The sequence below is a fragment of the Pleurodeles waltl genome, chromosome 1_2 (genome assembly GCF_031143425.1).
Source record: "Pleurodeles waltl isolate 20211129_DDA chromosome 1_2, aPleWal1.hap1.20221129, whole genome shotgun sequence".
Taxonomy (NCBI): domain Eukaryota; kingdom Metazoa; phylum Chordata; class Amphibia; order Caudata; family Salamandridae; genus Pleurodeles; species Pleurodeles waltl.
The window spans coordinates 797,560,032-797,576,894 of record NC_090437.1 but is presented as its reverse complement, the minus strand read 5'-3'; the positions used below and the strand labels follow the sequence as shown (position 1 = coordinate 797,576,894).

General features: G+C 42.0%; 1 protein-coding gene across 2 annotated transcripts in view; it reads left to right on the top strand.

The window, feature by feature from the left end:
* The window catches only part of SH3RF1 (SH3 domain containing ring finger 1), a 286,988-nt gene that overhangs the window by 219,425 nt on the left and 50,700 nt on the right, over window positions 1-16,863 (top strand). The window contains exon 6 of one of the 2 annotated variants that reach the window (XM_069244129.1): window positions 6,535-6,645. The exons of the other annotated variant lie outside the window; for it this stretch is intronic. Within the exon in view, the coding sequence (XP_069100230.1) occupies window positions 6,535-6,645 (111 nt within the window). The remainder of the gene's footprint in view (window positions 1-6,534; window positions 6,646-16,863) is intronic. 2 annotated transcript variants of the gene reach the window in all.

Genomic DNA, 16,863 nt, shown 5'->3' with positions numbered 1-16,863 from the left:
ATCCACCTACTGGCTCAACATGGCCAGCTCCCAGCACCCAATCCCTCACTACCTTCACTCTCTGTAGAGATTCTGCCAATCTTTACACACAATCATACTCTTAAAGAAAGCCTTGGAAGAAGAGGCAAGCCCTACAGTGCCTCTCCATAGAGTGTCTTGCCTTGATTCAGTTCTGGAATCTGATAAGTCGTACTTGAAGTTAAACACCCCTGAATACAAAGAAAAAAGAATGTCCCTTATCAATGGAGTTTGATGGCTAACCCTCAGCAGTGTCAAATTTATTGGATTCTGCAGCACACTACCTTCAGCTTATGAACACACATTGCTACAAAGACACAAACGTCCTGACATCAACTTGTCACGTTTTAGAAAATTAAAGCTTTTTTCCTTGAACCATTCTCCAGAACAGATGTACAAGCCATGGTCCTATCAAACTCAAACACTTCACCGTACCTGACCAACAAAATTGAGGCCTCCACTGTGCTGTTTAACGCTTTCTATAGCAACCTCATAAGGATCAAGACAAAAAATACTGCATGGAGAAAATAAGACATCATACCTTCTCTGAAACTGTTTCTTATCCCTCTGTCTGTCAAGGTCATTCACTCCTGCCCTTTAGGGAAGAAAGGAACGCCCTCTTCTTCAAGTAACACTTCATCCACGTGTGACCCTCTGGATGATAGATCCCGGGTTTTAATACCCTGTTCTGGCCTGCATCATCTTTCTAATCACCTTATTCCTCTCTTCTACTCTCATTTTGTTTTTCCTCACCATGGTCCAGCACTTGGTTGCTTAGTAGCTAGGAACGTGCTGTATACTCCCCGTAGGTACAGAGTGGCACCAGCTGTGACCATGTGCAGATGAAGGACCACGTAAAGCAGTTACTCTGCTGTATTCTGCATCAAGTGGCCTTTTCTTAAAAGCGGATACCCACTGCCCCACTTCATAATCCTCCTGCACTCCCAACATCCCTTGGCAGTGCGTAGAGCACTGTGGTGTGGGCCTAGGTGCATAAAAAGGTACCTGTCAGCAGTGTAGCTATCATTAGTGCAGCATGTGCAGTGGCACCCGGTCCAGAACCCTGATAACTGTTGTATTTTACTACCCCAACGATAGCCAAAAGGGCCAATTTCCTTGCTTGTATTAGGGCCTGGAGCACCCTTGAACCCTGATAACTGTTGTATTTTACTACCCCAACGATAGCCAAAAGGGCCAATTTCCTTGCTTGTATTAGGGCCTGGAGCACCCTTTCTAAGCTACTGGTATCTGTGACCATGTTTGTTAAGCCATGCAAGGGTCCATCAGTGGGTGCTCCATATCCAGAGCTCATTGATTTCTTTCCACCTGATCCATTTGGTGATCTTGGATTATTCGAACAGGGACTTCTAATATTGAGTCCATAGTTGGAGCGAGTTCTGAGCCATTGATTTCGTAAACTTGAGATGTTTGACCCTATGTGGCCTACACCTTTGAGGCATGAGTACAAGTTCCCAAAGTCAAAAAAGTGGTTTAACGACTATGATGAAACGACTATAATGCAACTTTGTCACAAACATTGGGGCATTGTTTCAGCTGTGGCCAACAGATGAAAAGAAATTGGTATCTTCAGTGTAGGGCCACCTAATCCTATCAGTAAGCCAGCTTGTTAACGAAGTAATATTCAGGGATAATTCACCGATGTATAGCAGCAGATCCTGATTCCCTTCCCCTTAACATTGTGACCTAAAGTGAAACGATACTTAAATGTTTTTTTTTTTATTATTTATTAAGGGTGTACTAGTATTGTGCTGCTGGAGCTTAGGTTGACTTTTAAATCGTAATCAACTTTTGGCTGAAATCGGGCTTGAGTTATTAAAACACCTTACTGTTCTCAGTGGACGCTGTGTTATTTGCTTGCCTCTTTAGGTGGGGATAGTAGCCAAGACCAGCAGATTTTAAAATCATAATTATAATAACGGGCTAATAAAGAGCACAATTGTACAAGAACAGCATCTTACTCTCTTAATGGCAGACGTCACCAGTCTGGGTCAGTTCTGCCCCGTTCATTCATGTGTTGAGTGGAGTACTTTGATGATCAAAATACCTTGGTCTGTAAGCTTCAAAGTGTGAAACTGCCGAAGAATACATGATCCAGGCCTATGCTCAACTATCCTTTGCAGGAAAAAAACATCTGGTTCTAGCAGTCGCCGCTAATGTAGTAACATGCATCAGGCTTCTTTAAGACCCGCTTTATTTTCACCCATTCGACTGCAGTATTACAGCACCGATGAACAGTTCTATTCATTACTGTTTGGATGTGGATAAGCGCTTCAGCACTCCACGTAGAGGTAATAAGCAGTGCTTAATTTGTAAATAAAAACGTGCCGGTGCTCAAAGCCCTCCTGTTAAACACACGGCTGCTGCAATTAAATGTGGGATCACGGAGTACTGAGGCAGCGTAATCCTGAAGCCAGCTCGGGCCTCTTTAATCCATTTAAAGCCACTCCCTGCAGCTCACTCTTACAGCTTTCTCCCATTGAGACGCCTTTTTGTTTTTCTCTTCCTCCGTCTTTCCATATCTGTCTTTTGCTCGCTGAAAATGTTTGAGGCAGAAGAATAAGCGCCGGCCCTCAAAAATAATAATGCTAGCGATGGGAGTAATGAAGTGCAATGCCCCCTGATTGTTTAGAAATAACTCTGTTAGAGTGGTTGACGGAACAAGATGTGAAGAGCGACTAGGCCGTATGCGCTCGACTGACACCTTTTAAGAGGTGTTTCAGCGCAGGCCTCCAAATGGGCAATGAGGTGAGAGATGGCATCATCTGCCTCCCCCACCTTTATCCCAGTCTCTTTGTTCTCCATCCTTACTGCACTCTTCCTGCACGCGCTGCTGTTGTCATGGGGACCAGCACTGTCCGCTCCTGCCGATGATTGGCTACAAGCTCCGCCTATGCTGCTTTGGGCTCTGGACTTGTGCACGAGCCTTGTAAGCTTTTGTTATTGTTGTGAAATTTAATTCCAGCCACAGAAAATTGACCTAGTTTACATTTACAAATATCTAAGAACCTTGACCTATCGACTACAGACAGCTTTAATTGTATGGCTTTTGTCATGCAATTAAAAAAAAAAGTACATAGTATATACATACATACAGGATCTTTGGGTCAGCCCCCTGGCTGCATTCGGCAGTTCAGCAGTTATTCGCATTTTTCTTAAACCCACCGCAACATACAGTATGGGGCGACGGATTATCCCACTTCAACCAGTGGCTCTCTCTTGCTCTTAGAGGGACAGCTTGTTTTTCTGATCGCTTGGGCACATCTGCCTTAAAGCAAGTGCACTTCTGTGCCAGGGTTGGTCGGCTAGTAGTTTATTCGATAATGTGTTTTTTCTTTCCAGTCATTTTAATTTCCCAAGTCATGCTTGTGTGTTAAATTACTTCTTCAGATTAGAGTAATTCAAAGCCAGCAGTTTGTTTTACTTAAGACAGCATCTGTGCTTGTTGTTTTTAGAGTAGCATGGAGTTACCCTGAAGAATTAAGATACACTCTCTTCCTAAGATGCATTCATTGTCAACAGTTCCCCATTTGACGCCCGGCTCACAAAATAATTACCAGATCTGCTAGTCACAGGATTATTATGAAGATTTACATATGTTCACTGCTTTAGGTTCAGAAAAATCACAGGGTATACTTATAAAATGTATGTTTTCCTTAGTACTTCTGCAGATTGTCCTTAGTGGAAAATGCACAGGTTTTTTGAGACGTGCAGTTGCACATTTTCCCCTCCTTTAGTTATGTGCAAAATGGTTTTCTGTTTGGAGAAACCTCTTCCATTTAACCCTTAAAAACTGGGATGGTTTAACGGAAACTTTCACACGTTAATTCAACTTTCACCCAGACGATTTAGAATCAAATCCAAAAGTATCAAAGGAGGTAAAAAATCTTGGAATTTCCATGGATACCAAACTGTCAATGAATCTACAAGTGGATAAGGTAGCCAAATCAAGCTTTCTCACAATGAAAACAGACGCATCCTCTCGATCCTAGGATTCCCACAGAAGTTATAAGCTACCATTTGTCTTGTCCTATCAAAACTGGACTATGCTAATGGTCGGTATCACGGCTGAGCTTTGTCAACTTTGAGAAGACTGCAAAGAATTCAGAACACTTCCACTATACTCCTACATGTAAAGCACACATCTCTCCTGCTGTGAAGCCACTACATAGGTTACCAGTTGCCAGAAGATTTTCCTTCAAGCTACTTTGTATCACACACAAAACAATACATGGCAAACGACTACTCTTCATCAGGAAGTAAACCAGCAAAGGAAACTACGCTCAAGAATGGCTCCCGCCTCATTATTCCTACATACAAGAAAAATAACCATGGGTGCGAAATCTTTCTCTGTTCAAGCAGCCTTCCCACTTGCAAACATAAGATCCACAAACTACCATCTACACTTTAAAAGAGTAGTCAAAATCTGGTTCTTTCCCACATGACAACTGTACCCACTAATCAAAAATGGACCACAAAGTATACTTGGACATGGCTAACTGGACTTCTCATGGTACGGAAAAGTGCTCTTGTTATACATATACACATCATTGTACTTTGAACTATGCCTCCTGCTGTAAACAGCTATATATATATTCATATATAGGGAACATTTTATATTACACCACAGGATACATGTGTATATCAGACCATGTCAAAATTGCTTGATCTTTGTACATATAGGTGCATATAGAGAGGGTTATGTCTGCTACTAATAACTACAGTAGGTGCTGTGTGTATATTTATACATATATGTTCATTACAGTTATTTAAAACCATAAAAAATGTACCATATGATAAATGTGGACCGCAGACCATTTAAATACTGCTGCTTCAATGTACACATGGTTATTTATAAAGGGGGTTTTAATGAAGCAGACATATGTATACATTATTTACATTTTACTATTATAAAAAAAAACTCTTCTGTCTTTCTCATCCCTACTCCCTGTGGCTCATCCAAAACCTTCTGACTATTATGAACTGCCAAACATTCTACTCAATCTTTCACCCCTTTTTTCAGTGCCACCCAGCTAACAAGCACACACTACTACTATTTACAAAACAACTCACTACTTCCCCTTTTCAACAACCCTCCTATCATTCTATCCTTACCCCAAATTCTACTAACTCACAAGAAATCAAGAGCATGATCCAAACAAAACAATTTGTACTAACCTACTAATTACTAAGTTCTGGGGTAGCGTTCTACTTGTCACAAAAAGCACTTCAATGCCTTGTCAGGGATCGTAACTGCTATATAAATATATATACAATTTGCTCAGTCCTTTCTGGAATAACTTTAGAAGCACATTTAATGTGGGAAATAACAGTGAAAATATTTGCTAACACTTCCAACCGCAAACTGTGTCTATTACTCCATATAGTTGAGGCACCTCTGTGATCTTCCCCTGGGGCACCCGTTTTCTCAACCCCTAAAAAAATCCTATCCCTGAAAGTTCTACCTGTGTCCATAGTCAGCTGCAGTTCCTGGTTCTTTGATGCAGAATCCACCTTTGCAGGCATCAGTGACACCAGTTACGCACCTAAAAGTACTGTGGAAAATTAGAAGCGCTTAGAAACCGGGTACCCTCTAGCACTCATTGCTGTTTAAAACAAATGTAACCTTCCTGTTTACAAAGTTGATTGTCGAGACCCACAGTAAAACACTGGGCAGTTCTTGTATTGTTAAGGGGCGGTGATGGCAGCAGAATACCTTGGAAAGGCCTCTTTAAGTGCTTGTGAGCCTTTTGTATTTTTAAAGTTCAAAATTACATACAACTCGGTGTCCATCTGTCTGAATGCTCCAATAATCCAAATTCAGGCACAAATTGGATTTTGAACTGAATCAAGACTAAAACTAGTGCAGCAATACCGGACTTCTTCTTGGCTCAATTTTTGCCAGGAAAAACGAGGTTTTATTAGAAAAATGCTGAAAACTCAGAGTTTTGCTTCTCTGAAGGGGGGGATGGGGAGGAATGCATGTACGATTAATGTGTTATTCCCCATTGCGAGGTGAAAAACTCGAAGTGGGGAGGTGATACCTCACCCTGCAGTACTGGTGGTGTTTATCACATGTCGTAGTCTCACAAAAAAGGGTGTAGTCTTAATGTGGCCAGTGGTGGTTTCCACCTTAAGTGTGGGTTGTGGTGTGTTTGTAGATTGTGTTGTATTGCAATTGCATTAATGTAGTGTTTACTACACATGAAGAGGCGTTGAAGCGATTTTTTGGATGGAATGAAAAACCCAGGGTTATTTAGAGGTTTGACATTCACTTCCATGTACTTCAGTTTCTTAGTGTGGCTGAGCTATCTTTTCCAAAACGTGTATATATAGATTGTGCCGATCAAGGCATGATGAGGCTCCACATAGTCGAGCACATGCTTTGCAATGGTTGGTGGAGCACTGGTTTGTGTCTCAGTGAATGGTAATCTCCATTCGTGCTTCAAAATTTAATATTGACCTATTCCTTTCTTTGTGTTTTTTTTTTCTCGTCAGGTTCATATCAGTACCACGGGGCTCATTGTGACCCCGCCCCCTAGCAGCCCTGTTATAACCGGGCCATCCTTCACCTTCCCTCCAGAGATCACCCACCAAGCTGCTCTTGGAGTAAGTAGCAATACAAAGATCATGCCTCCTCTCGATTCCACACACCTACCACAAATCTTCAAAGCATTTATTTCTACACTCTTAATGATAGTTATGGCATTTAACTATATTCACAAACTTCAGGAGGCGGTGCTCTGTAAAATGGCCCTGATTGCTGAACCCCAGGGCGCACAGCTCTACAGCACCTGGTATATTCACCTGCATTTGGTCTGAGTTGATGCAGGTAGACACTTGCTCGTATGGGTGCCCAGGGCCAGTGAAATCCTACATAAATTGAGGAAACATTGATGCAGGTCCCTAGGAGCACCAGTCTGCATGCAACTGCATGTGTACACATGTGAGTGTACATCTACAGATGTGCAGCAACAAATCCTCTTTTTGACACGGCCTTATGTGCATTTTGTGATTTTTAAACTTGCAAATGCAGCTACGTTGCAGATGAGTTAAACATTTTGTATTCGTATTTATTTAAGGGCAGCAGAAATGTATTTTCTACACCAAACAAATAATCCAACCAATATTCAACGTGAGTGCATAAACCAATAGTCCTCAAACTATTTATATTGTTAATACTTTATAAAGACTGTTCCCTCGTACCAGACTCAAAAAAATGCCTGTTTTTCCATGCTACTCAATGGTCTATCCCGATAAATGTTTATACTTGATTGTAGTTCTGATTTCTCTGCTTCTGAATTAGTCAAGTGGTGTGCACAGACTCCCTTTATCTCTCTCCACTGTAGATTGTCCGGCTTTACACTCATTGGGAATCCCAAAGCACCCACGCCTTGTGAAATGATGATTCTCCTTACAACAAGAGCAGTGCCGGCCTCCTTGGTATTCCTAGCCAGGTGTCACTGTACCCTTGGGGCAGCCGCACAAACCTGTTTCTATCAAACAGTTTTCTATTCAGTTTTGTTAGCTTTTGCCGAGGTTATAAATAGCTGCTCTTTTGAAAATATGAACTGCTCTGCATGAAGATAGCAATCAAATAATTGGTTATTGACGTTAGTAATGAATAGTGATAATTTGAGCAGCTTAAGCAGTGGTAAGGCCCCTATATCATGGGTAGTAGATAAATGGAAATTGTCATGTAAAAATAAAAAAATAAAAAACTGGCCGCATTTATCACTAGGTCAGTCTTGGGATAGCCGTAGAAACATTTCATCTGTTTGATTTGTGCTTACACTGACATGTTCTATTAGAGCGATTGGGGGACCAGTGATTCGTGTTGGTTTGCCCTGCCAGTCTGAGGCTGTCTCCGACTGGCTAGTCCTGGCCTCCGACTTAAGTTGTGGGAAGCCTCAAGGCTTCTCTGTTCTTACAAAACATGGGTTTTACTTACATGATCTGGTGTAGTTAAGGATCCCACTTTCCGCTTTTACTGACTTTTACACATACATGCAGAAAACTCTGTTTTCCTTTCTGTATTTTTTTTTTTTAAATATGCAAACATCATCGTCTTTTATCCCGCGTGATTGTTATTGCTGTCGGTCATGACTTGCAGGAGATATCTGTGCACATTAATATATTATTTTCCTCACGTAGTTACTGCGGTCTTTCACTTTAGTGTAAAAATAAGTGGCAGAATATAAATGGGACACACATCCATGACAATCTCGTCTCAGTGACTTTATTGTGGTACAGCACAAAGATGGCAGTTCTTCATGGACCCAACGTGAATATGCAAATGAAAGTAAACTTTCGCATTTTGTTTCCTTCCAAATATTTTTCAGTCGCTGGGAGAACATGATCTGCAGTTTGCAGAATAGGCAGTAGGCGAACTACGAGTAGTTTAATGAACCAGTTTCATGCTTCTAATATGACATGGCAATATTTATTAAAAGGGTAAATGTATGGGTGGCCTCGTTTAGAAGCCTGTTAATCATATCATACATTCTTAAAATACTTCGTATGTGATAAAATCAATTCTGAATATATATTTAGTATTGCCTCAGGTAAGAGTTAGCCACATACCAAGGAAGGCATGGTTTTAGAGAAAACTGCATTATAGATTCTAGGGAAGTGTAATCGAAGAATAAAAAAACAAGCATTTGCAATGCAGTGGGTCTCACTTTTGCTCATGTTAGAGCTATTTGCGTTGTAAACTCCTAACCGGACTTTTCTTGCAACATAAACTAATAATGAAAAGTAAAACAGTTTCACATATGTAAACCAATGGTCGCCATGCCATGCAAAGCGCTCGACTTCTGACCAGTGAGATCGCGCTGCGCAGGAAATGAAAAGATAAAGCATTCCAGAAACCAGCTGAAAACACGGAGCCTCGTATGTTTTCAGTAGTTTACCTGTGTGCTCGAGGCGGGCTAAATACCGGAAAAGGCATGACGTATGCATGCCTTCCACAAATGGAATCAATCAATTTTTAAAAGGCAAACCCACAAACTAATGAGTGACCGGCATGATATGGGTGCGGTTAGAAGCCCAGTTAGAGATTACAACATGGTCCAGAGGGCTTACACGCATTGGACCCTAAAAAATGAATACTAAACGAGAAACATAAGCTGCAGGACAAAGATATATTGAAACAACACTATTCGTATGGTGTACTACCATACCGTGCATTAGAACCCACTGCGTTGATTATATCATACGCACCACTGCACACCGTCCAGCTGTGGGACATTAATTCCACAAATTCCATTCCAAATAAAGGGATCACTTCATAGTGATTTCTCATTCTCGGTAGTTATTTTCCTTTTAAAGAGGTTCGGGGAAGACGAGGCCATTTCAGGGAGGTTGCACGATCATAATTCTTTTCTGTGAGTTCTGTCCTGTGCAATTATATTAGTTTCTGTGACGGCTGAGTAAATTAACATGGCCTGGTTGTAGGTCTCTATCTGGTCCTAAGAGGTGCCTTGAAAGGGGGAGCAGTGTTGTGTGCTGCTGTCAAGAGTGTCAGAACAGGATCCTGCGTACTGTAGGGAGTATAGTCTCAGAGAAGACCCTAGGTAGAGGGGCTTTCAGGACAATCTGTGATTGGCATAGGGGTGCTTCATCAAGCAGCCCCCCTACAGTGAGATGGGCTGTAGGAAATGGCTCGGCCGATGCTTTGACTCTTGAGTGAGTGGAAATGCATATTTCTGTAGTGAATGTAGGGACAAATATGAATGCCCTCTGCAAGCGCCTGTGCACAGGCCCTTTTACCATTATCCCACTTGGAAAATTACTTTGGAACCCTATATTCCATGGCATTCACTTCACTCTTAATATGTTTAATTGTAAGTGTGCATGAGTGTTTGAGGAGTCTGTGCTCTGGGAGTGGTGGGCATTTTTTAGAACACTATTATTACATCACAAGGCAAATACTTGCCTTCAGGTTATCAATGTTTCGGTGGTACTGGCAGCTGTCCCTTCAATTCACATAGTCTGTCCTGAAGGAACACCAGGAGGTGTTGCAGTAGCTATTAGTAAACCATTATTTACAGATTAAGCTCAGTGGTCTAAAAAGCATCCATTTTACACTACACTTGCCATCCTCCAACCGCCAAGCATTCTTCCAGCACCCTCTCACCATTCCACATTCTGCCTTACGCACGCCACATCCCACACGTTTAACACTGTCCAATCAAGGACAAGACATCACACACCTTCCCCGTACACTACTGCACAATAACCATTCCCCTCTGACAGCCGTCCAACATACTACACACAAACACTACTTGCATAGACGAACAGCACAAAAACTGTAGCCCTGTACAAATTCCTCTATCCATTTCGGAACACACTGTCCCAGGGACTATAATAAACAACATTCTGTGTTTTCCCTATTACCATCTGCAGTACCAACATCCAGTGTGTTGTTCAGATAACCAAGATCCAGTGAATCACACATTGATACCTTGCCATCATTCACCTTCATCTAAGATGCACCACCTAGTCCAGGCAACACAGCACCACCATCACCATCTCCACCAACATTTCCATGAAAGACGTTTTCTCTTTTTTACCACTCTCCTACATTCACTTTCAACTCTCCGCTTTGCTAACCTACATACTAATACACTAATCAAGTTCCAATCTTTTTTATCCTCTAACATGGCAGTATCTCCGCAAACCCAGGTGTTTTAACTCTTGTATACACAGCTAAGCGCATATTGGAAATCCCAGTGCAACCATTCCTATCCAGATGCATCCTCATCCTCTTCTGGTATTCTCTTACTGTTCCTCCCATCCTCCCATCATCCCCAAAACAACTTTCCCTTTTCTGTCTCCTAATCAGCCACTGTGGCACACGTTTTGTGGTAGGCTTGTGCCCTCTCAATAACTGAAATGGCATCTTTCTGGTCTCTGCACTGGATTAATTCTTTACAACAATGAAGTAGCGTGCACAGATATTTTTTTCCGCAAGATCCTAGACCTCAATGTCAGTTGCATGGATTATTTTACTACTAGGTTGAACCTTTCAATCTTCCCATTCCCTTCTGGATGATGCTGTTCCACTCTTGCATGTATGATGACACAGGTTTTCAAGAAATCCTGCACCTTGCTCAAAGTAAACTGAACCCCATTATCCGGCACTGTGATGTCCAGTATGCCCCCCTACAAAATTCATGCTCCAAGAACTCAGTCACTACTTTAAATGTAATACTTCCAACCATCCTTTGTACATATTGAATAGTAATCTGCCAAGATGATGGCATAAGCCTCCTTTTGGGGCAGCATATCACTTACTCATTCTTTCTGTTGTTCCGTGACACAACAGCTCTAAGGCCATGAATACTGGCATTAACAGCAATCACACAATTCACACCATGGCAAATGGTTTTAAACACAGAACATTTCAAATCGCCGTTTTGATTCATTCAAAACATTCACTGTGCTCCTGAACCCAATTAAAGTTTACCTTTTTTTTTAACAATTTCCTTTGTTGCCTGTCAGTATAATCCGATTATAACATGACAAGGCCTAAAGAGACACCAATTAATCCTTGGATTCTGCGTTCAAAATGGTATCCACATCTCCCTCTCTGGGCTGCACACATTGTTCTGAAATTTTGTTACCCAAATATTCCACCACATGTTGATCAAACTTAAATTTTTTTACTGTAAGGCCCACCCCTTCTAGGGCTCCCAAAACTCTCCGTAAATTTCCATCATGTTCTTCTCTGCCTTTGCCAAACACAAGATTGTCATCTTGGAACTCTGTGGTACATTTAAGACTCTCCAGACCTTGGTCCATACCCTTGGAAAGACAGCTGAAGCACTTTCTAGGCCAGGTGATACCTACAACAAATATACTCTTTTTTTTGTTGTTTTTCATGGAAATTCCCATTGATACTCTTTTTAGTTTCAGCCTTTCTGTTTATCCTTTTCGACCTTTACCGCTTTAGAAACGGCATTCACCTCACTCTGTACACACATATGCTGTCTCACTTCCTAGACACATTTCCCAAAGAGCTAAGTCTTGTTGCTGCTTTCTAGGCTGCATTGATGGCTGTCTCATTCCCAGACCACAATTTTTTTTGTGAAGCTCAGAGGTCAGGCAGGAAGTAGGGATTGAGGAAGCTTTTGGTTTTACCCCAATATTGCGCCAGTGATCACCAACCCTACTCCTGGCACACTTGATTAGTCTACAGTTGAGGATAATCACTCTCTCTCTCTTCCACCTTCGAGGTCACAAGCTGCACTCCAAGCATCAGTTCTGTGGAAGTCTCTTAGACGCACAGTCAGCTTTCCCCGGAGTATGACAGGCTCCTTGCACAAGACAGTTTATACAGGCCAATAGTAGGGTAAGCACGCCTGCGGGTAGGTGTCTCAAATTGAAGACGCCTATAGACAAAAGCTATAGGCTGGATCGTGCTACTCCCTAAGGGGCCCCCCATACGAAGAGGGCGGTTTTGTGTGTATTATAATTTTTTTTGTTTCTAGGGCGACATTTATTGTTACAGACTACTGACGAGACAGTTCATATAAATGTAAGTGACTGCTACTTACCTTCCATACACATTATTAGATAGTGTTTTCTTTCTTTTTGTATATAGCCAGGAGAAGTCTAGTTTGATGTAGGTCCTGATGAAGCGTTAAAGGATCTTTCACGACCAATATTACGCGAAACATGTTGACCAGACCCTAGGGGGCAGGTGACAATTTCCCAGTACTCCAGGCTTTCTTAAGTGGCTGAGCATTATTCTCAATCTCCACTTAATAGTGTTTTTAATCTTGATCGTAACCCCTCTGGATACATATTAAACAGAATGAGTTCAGGGGTTTCTAATCAATCTTAAATTCTTTCCACTCTCCTGCCATTCAGAGTGTCTGACCTCCACAACTTCAACGGCAGCCACCACACACCAAAAAAGATCTCCGGCAAAGAGCCCCCGAAAGGGGAGCCCGTCAGACATTGCACCAGCCGGTCTGACGAGGAGCTTCCCGATGGTGAAGCATGACACCCACTGGGTGTGTGAGGGTTCTAGCTCCTAAGCTTTAACTGTTCACCCTATAGTCAGGAACAGTGCACCTTTGTTATTGATTATATGTATAGGGAGCATGTGCACTGGACCTTTAATTCTCCCGATCCCTCTCTTGGTTGATGACAATAGTCAGTAGACCAGGTAATGTCAGCAAAGCGAATGCTGACTAGACAAATTTGTTTTACTCGCCAAAACATTTGAGTTGAATTATTGGTGTTGCTGTCCAAGAATACTCACTCTCGTCGCTGTTAAGAAGTAAGGAAGTCCAGGATACACTGGGGGAAAAAAGGGGTAGAGGAGGCAGGAGGGGTACTGGTACCTTTTTATTTGCAAATTAAGCTGTATGGCACAAAGAATAACACCATTCGTCCTACATCATTGTTCACCTGCCAAACATTCTTCAATCACCTTTTCACCAGTCCACATTCTAACTTACACTATTCCCACCCCGTATTCCATACATGCACGCTCTTAACACGCTCCAACCAAGGACAAGACACTACAAACATTCTGCCCCGTCTGGAGAGCAGCAACCCCATCTGTCCAGGAACTGCTCAGTCCCACTAGGGATGTCTGGAATGTGGAACACCAGTATACATTCCAGGGACCATTTGCTCCAGAGTCCTCGCACGTCTGCCTAGCAATGAAAAAAATACCCTTCTCATAATGACAGGTATGTGTTTTACCAATGCACATCCTCTGGCCGTTCTGTCGACACTAGTACCAAACCTATGACTCTGGAAAAGGACTGGCATGGTGCCATGTTTGGAATTAAAATGCGTGACTATCAGACTAGATCCTTGGATGGCATGCACAAGGCCTAGCTGCCTGAGACTTCTTTGGAGGACATTCTTATTTATTTATTTGTTCTGTAAAGTGCTGTGTTGCCAAATAGCCCTGTTGACTAAAGGAAGAAAGATTGCTGGGGAGCCACAGGGATCTGAAACCTAGCTGGGTGGTATCAACATCTTCTTCACAGGAGAGTTGAAGAACCCTCCAAGTCATCACAGGACTGCACCAGCCATTGAATGTGTTTTTCCTCCACATATATCTTATTTTGTGAGAGGTGGAATAATCGATTCTCAAGCCCGAAATGTACAAGAGGAGTTTGTCCACTAATCCTGTAACTTTGTAGTGTGCCTTTTGACTTGTTCCGGTTACCCTTTGCCCAGAATAGTTGGAACTATAGTCCTGCAACCTTTCTTCCAGGAGGCTATCCTCAATTAAAGGTGGGGTAGCACAGCAACCCTAGCAAGGGTGGTCCTCTTGTTGCATGTGGATGCAAACAATATCCAGTGGGTTCCTAAGAGCTGTGTGTGAACGAGCCATATTCAACCCCATCCAACCCTTATCAAGAGATACTGGCACTGACGAGTTTGTGACTCCAGTTGTGTGATAACTGTTCATCCTTCCATGTCCGTTAGCATCCTAAACAATAAGTGAGACTAGTTTGTGACTCCACTGAGCCCCCTAACTTTGTTCAGAATGTACTCTGACCTGTTTTTTCAGTTTTTCATTAATCTGACGGCCCTTTCTTCCATTTGCATGTAAATAAAGGTATATTTATTTAAAAATATTGGCTGTGACTGGACATTGAAGTTCCACAACCTTAAATCTTTGTGGAGTCAGACTTCTCAACCTACTGACTCTTGGGGAGTCAAGAGGACCGAGTGTACCTAGTTTATCTAAACCGAGCGTGATGACTTGGAATCGATGGAGGAGCATGGGTGAGACATTCGCACAAGATACAAGAAGTAGAGTGGGCACGCAATCAGTAAGTGATCCACTCAGAGGAGTTGTGTAGTGGGTTGGATGGTTCCAGATGAGTAAATGCTGTTGTTGGTAGCATGGTCTATGCCTGCTAGCCAGATGATTGTTGGGTTGTTGGTCTCAATTAGTCATTTCACTATGATATCTTTTTTTTATTCTGCCAGAGTGTGCTCGGGAGGGCAGCTGTCAAGGAGGCATCCGGTTTGGGCAAAGTCAGGAAGTACTTTTTTCGAACCCTGTTGGTTTGTCAGGATGGCTTTGTCAAATGAGGGTTGCAAGCGTGAGCAACAGACAGAATGCTAATGCAAAACTGTTTTGTGATGCTAATAGATTTCAGACAAAAGTGGACTATGTCCTTAAGTTGAGCATCTGAAATTTCAAATGCTGTTTCTTTAAATAGTTTTCTGTTTGTTATACGTGGTGGGACACCAAACCACGTATTATCTAGATGAGTATGAATGAATTTAGGATTCGAATTTGATGGTGTTTGGTCTTTCCGACCTCAAGTTCTATCAGTGTCTGTTACTTATTTTTCTTTGATTAAATCTCTCAAAAAGTGTTTTTAATTTCTTCCCCTTGTCGCAAATAAAACATTAATTCTTGCTCTTATTACCTCAAGGTTGAACTGCTGCATTCGCCTTTATTTAGGGATTGCTAAGCATTTACTATACAAGCTTCAGGTGGTTCAGAATGCGGCGGTAGGATCAGTATTTAAGCTTCCCCTCAAACGCGCTGGTTTTCAGGGACTGAGGGACCTACACTGGCTAACCAGCCCATAAGTGGGTTCTGTTTAAATCTATGACTTTGGTGTTCAGAGCCTTCTACTCAGTAGGCCCGAAGTACCTCTGATCGTTTTGCTTATTATAGGACCCAAAGGACTATCCGCTCTTATAACACCAATCTGTTCCTCAATCCATAATTTGATGCTTAAAACGAGAAGGGATCTTTTACCTTGTTAGGTGCCAAGGCCAGGAATCATTTCCCTTTGTTCTTTAGGATTCGTTGAAAATGAATCTGTTTTTAAGAAACGCCTACAAACCTGGCTCTTTTCGGCGTCTGATGAGTTCTTTAAACAGTTGGTTTAATCATCTCTGGCTTTGGTCTCTTTATCCTTTTTGAGGCTTTTCCACAGGTAGTTGCCGCTGTTAGTGGTTATATGTCTGAAATAGCGGCAGGATGCTCTTGTTTTGAGTGACAGTGTGCTTCAAAATGAACATATCATTCATTCATTTATGTGCTCTGCCTTTTTTAAGTGAAAGAAGCCTGTCCTTCACTGCGTTTGAGAAAGTGGAGGAGCCTCGTGCACCAAAAACAGCTCCAAACAAAATGTGCTTGTCGCACAGGCTGCCAGGCCCAAGGTATTCATTCATGTTTGTGGCTGGAAGCTAAGGATGATTTGTCTGTCAGTCTCCCCACGGCTTGGGTCGGTTCCAGAGCTTTTGCTCATTTGCCAGTAACCTCCGGAGCCAGCGTATCAGGTTGTGAGAGAGGCAAGCATAAAGGAGCCGACAGCCTGCCGCTTTCATGCGAAATCCCAGCAGGTATTTACTTAGGTTTCAAGCCTCGATGACTGGGGAACTTGCATTTTACTGTAGATTGTCATCAATTTTTGAAGAACACTTCATTGTTCGACACAGGGAAACAGAAACTGCATACAGAGTGTTTTTCCGTCTGAAAGCTCTGTATTTACCTGTGTTGCCCAGTTGAAAGGGTGACATTTACCTTTTCGAGTTTGCTTATTTAAATTGGATAAAGAAGTATATTTTCGAGTGATTTTTATCAAACTTGGGAAACATTGAGATCTGGACTAAACCATTAATCAGGCAAACATTTTTGCGTTTTGATTTACAAGTGGTTAGTTTGATCTGAAACACAAGGCAAAAATAGATCCTTCAGCATACAGCTTGTTTTTTTCCTTGTTTAAAAAAAAAAAAAAATGAGAAGTAGGAACCGAAATGTAAGAGGAAACTTTAATGTGAGTGTGCATGAAAATAGGAGTTTTTAATTTCTAAATACAAATA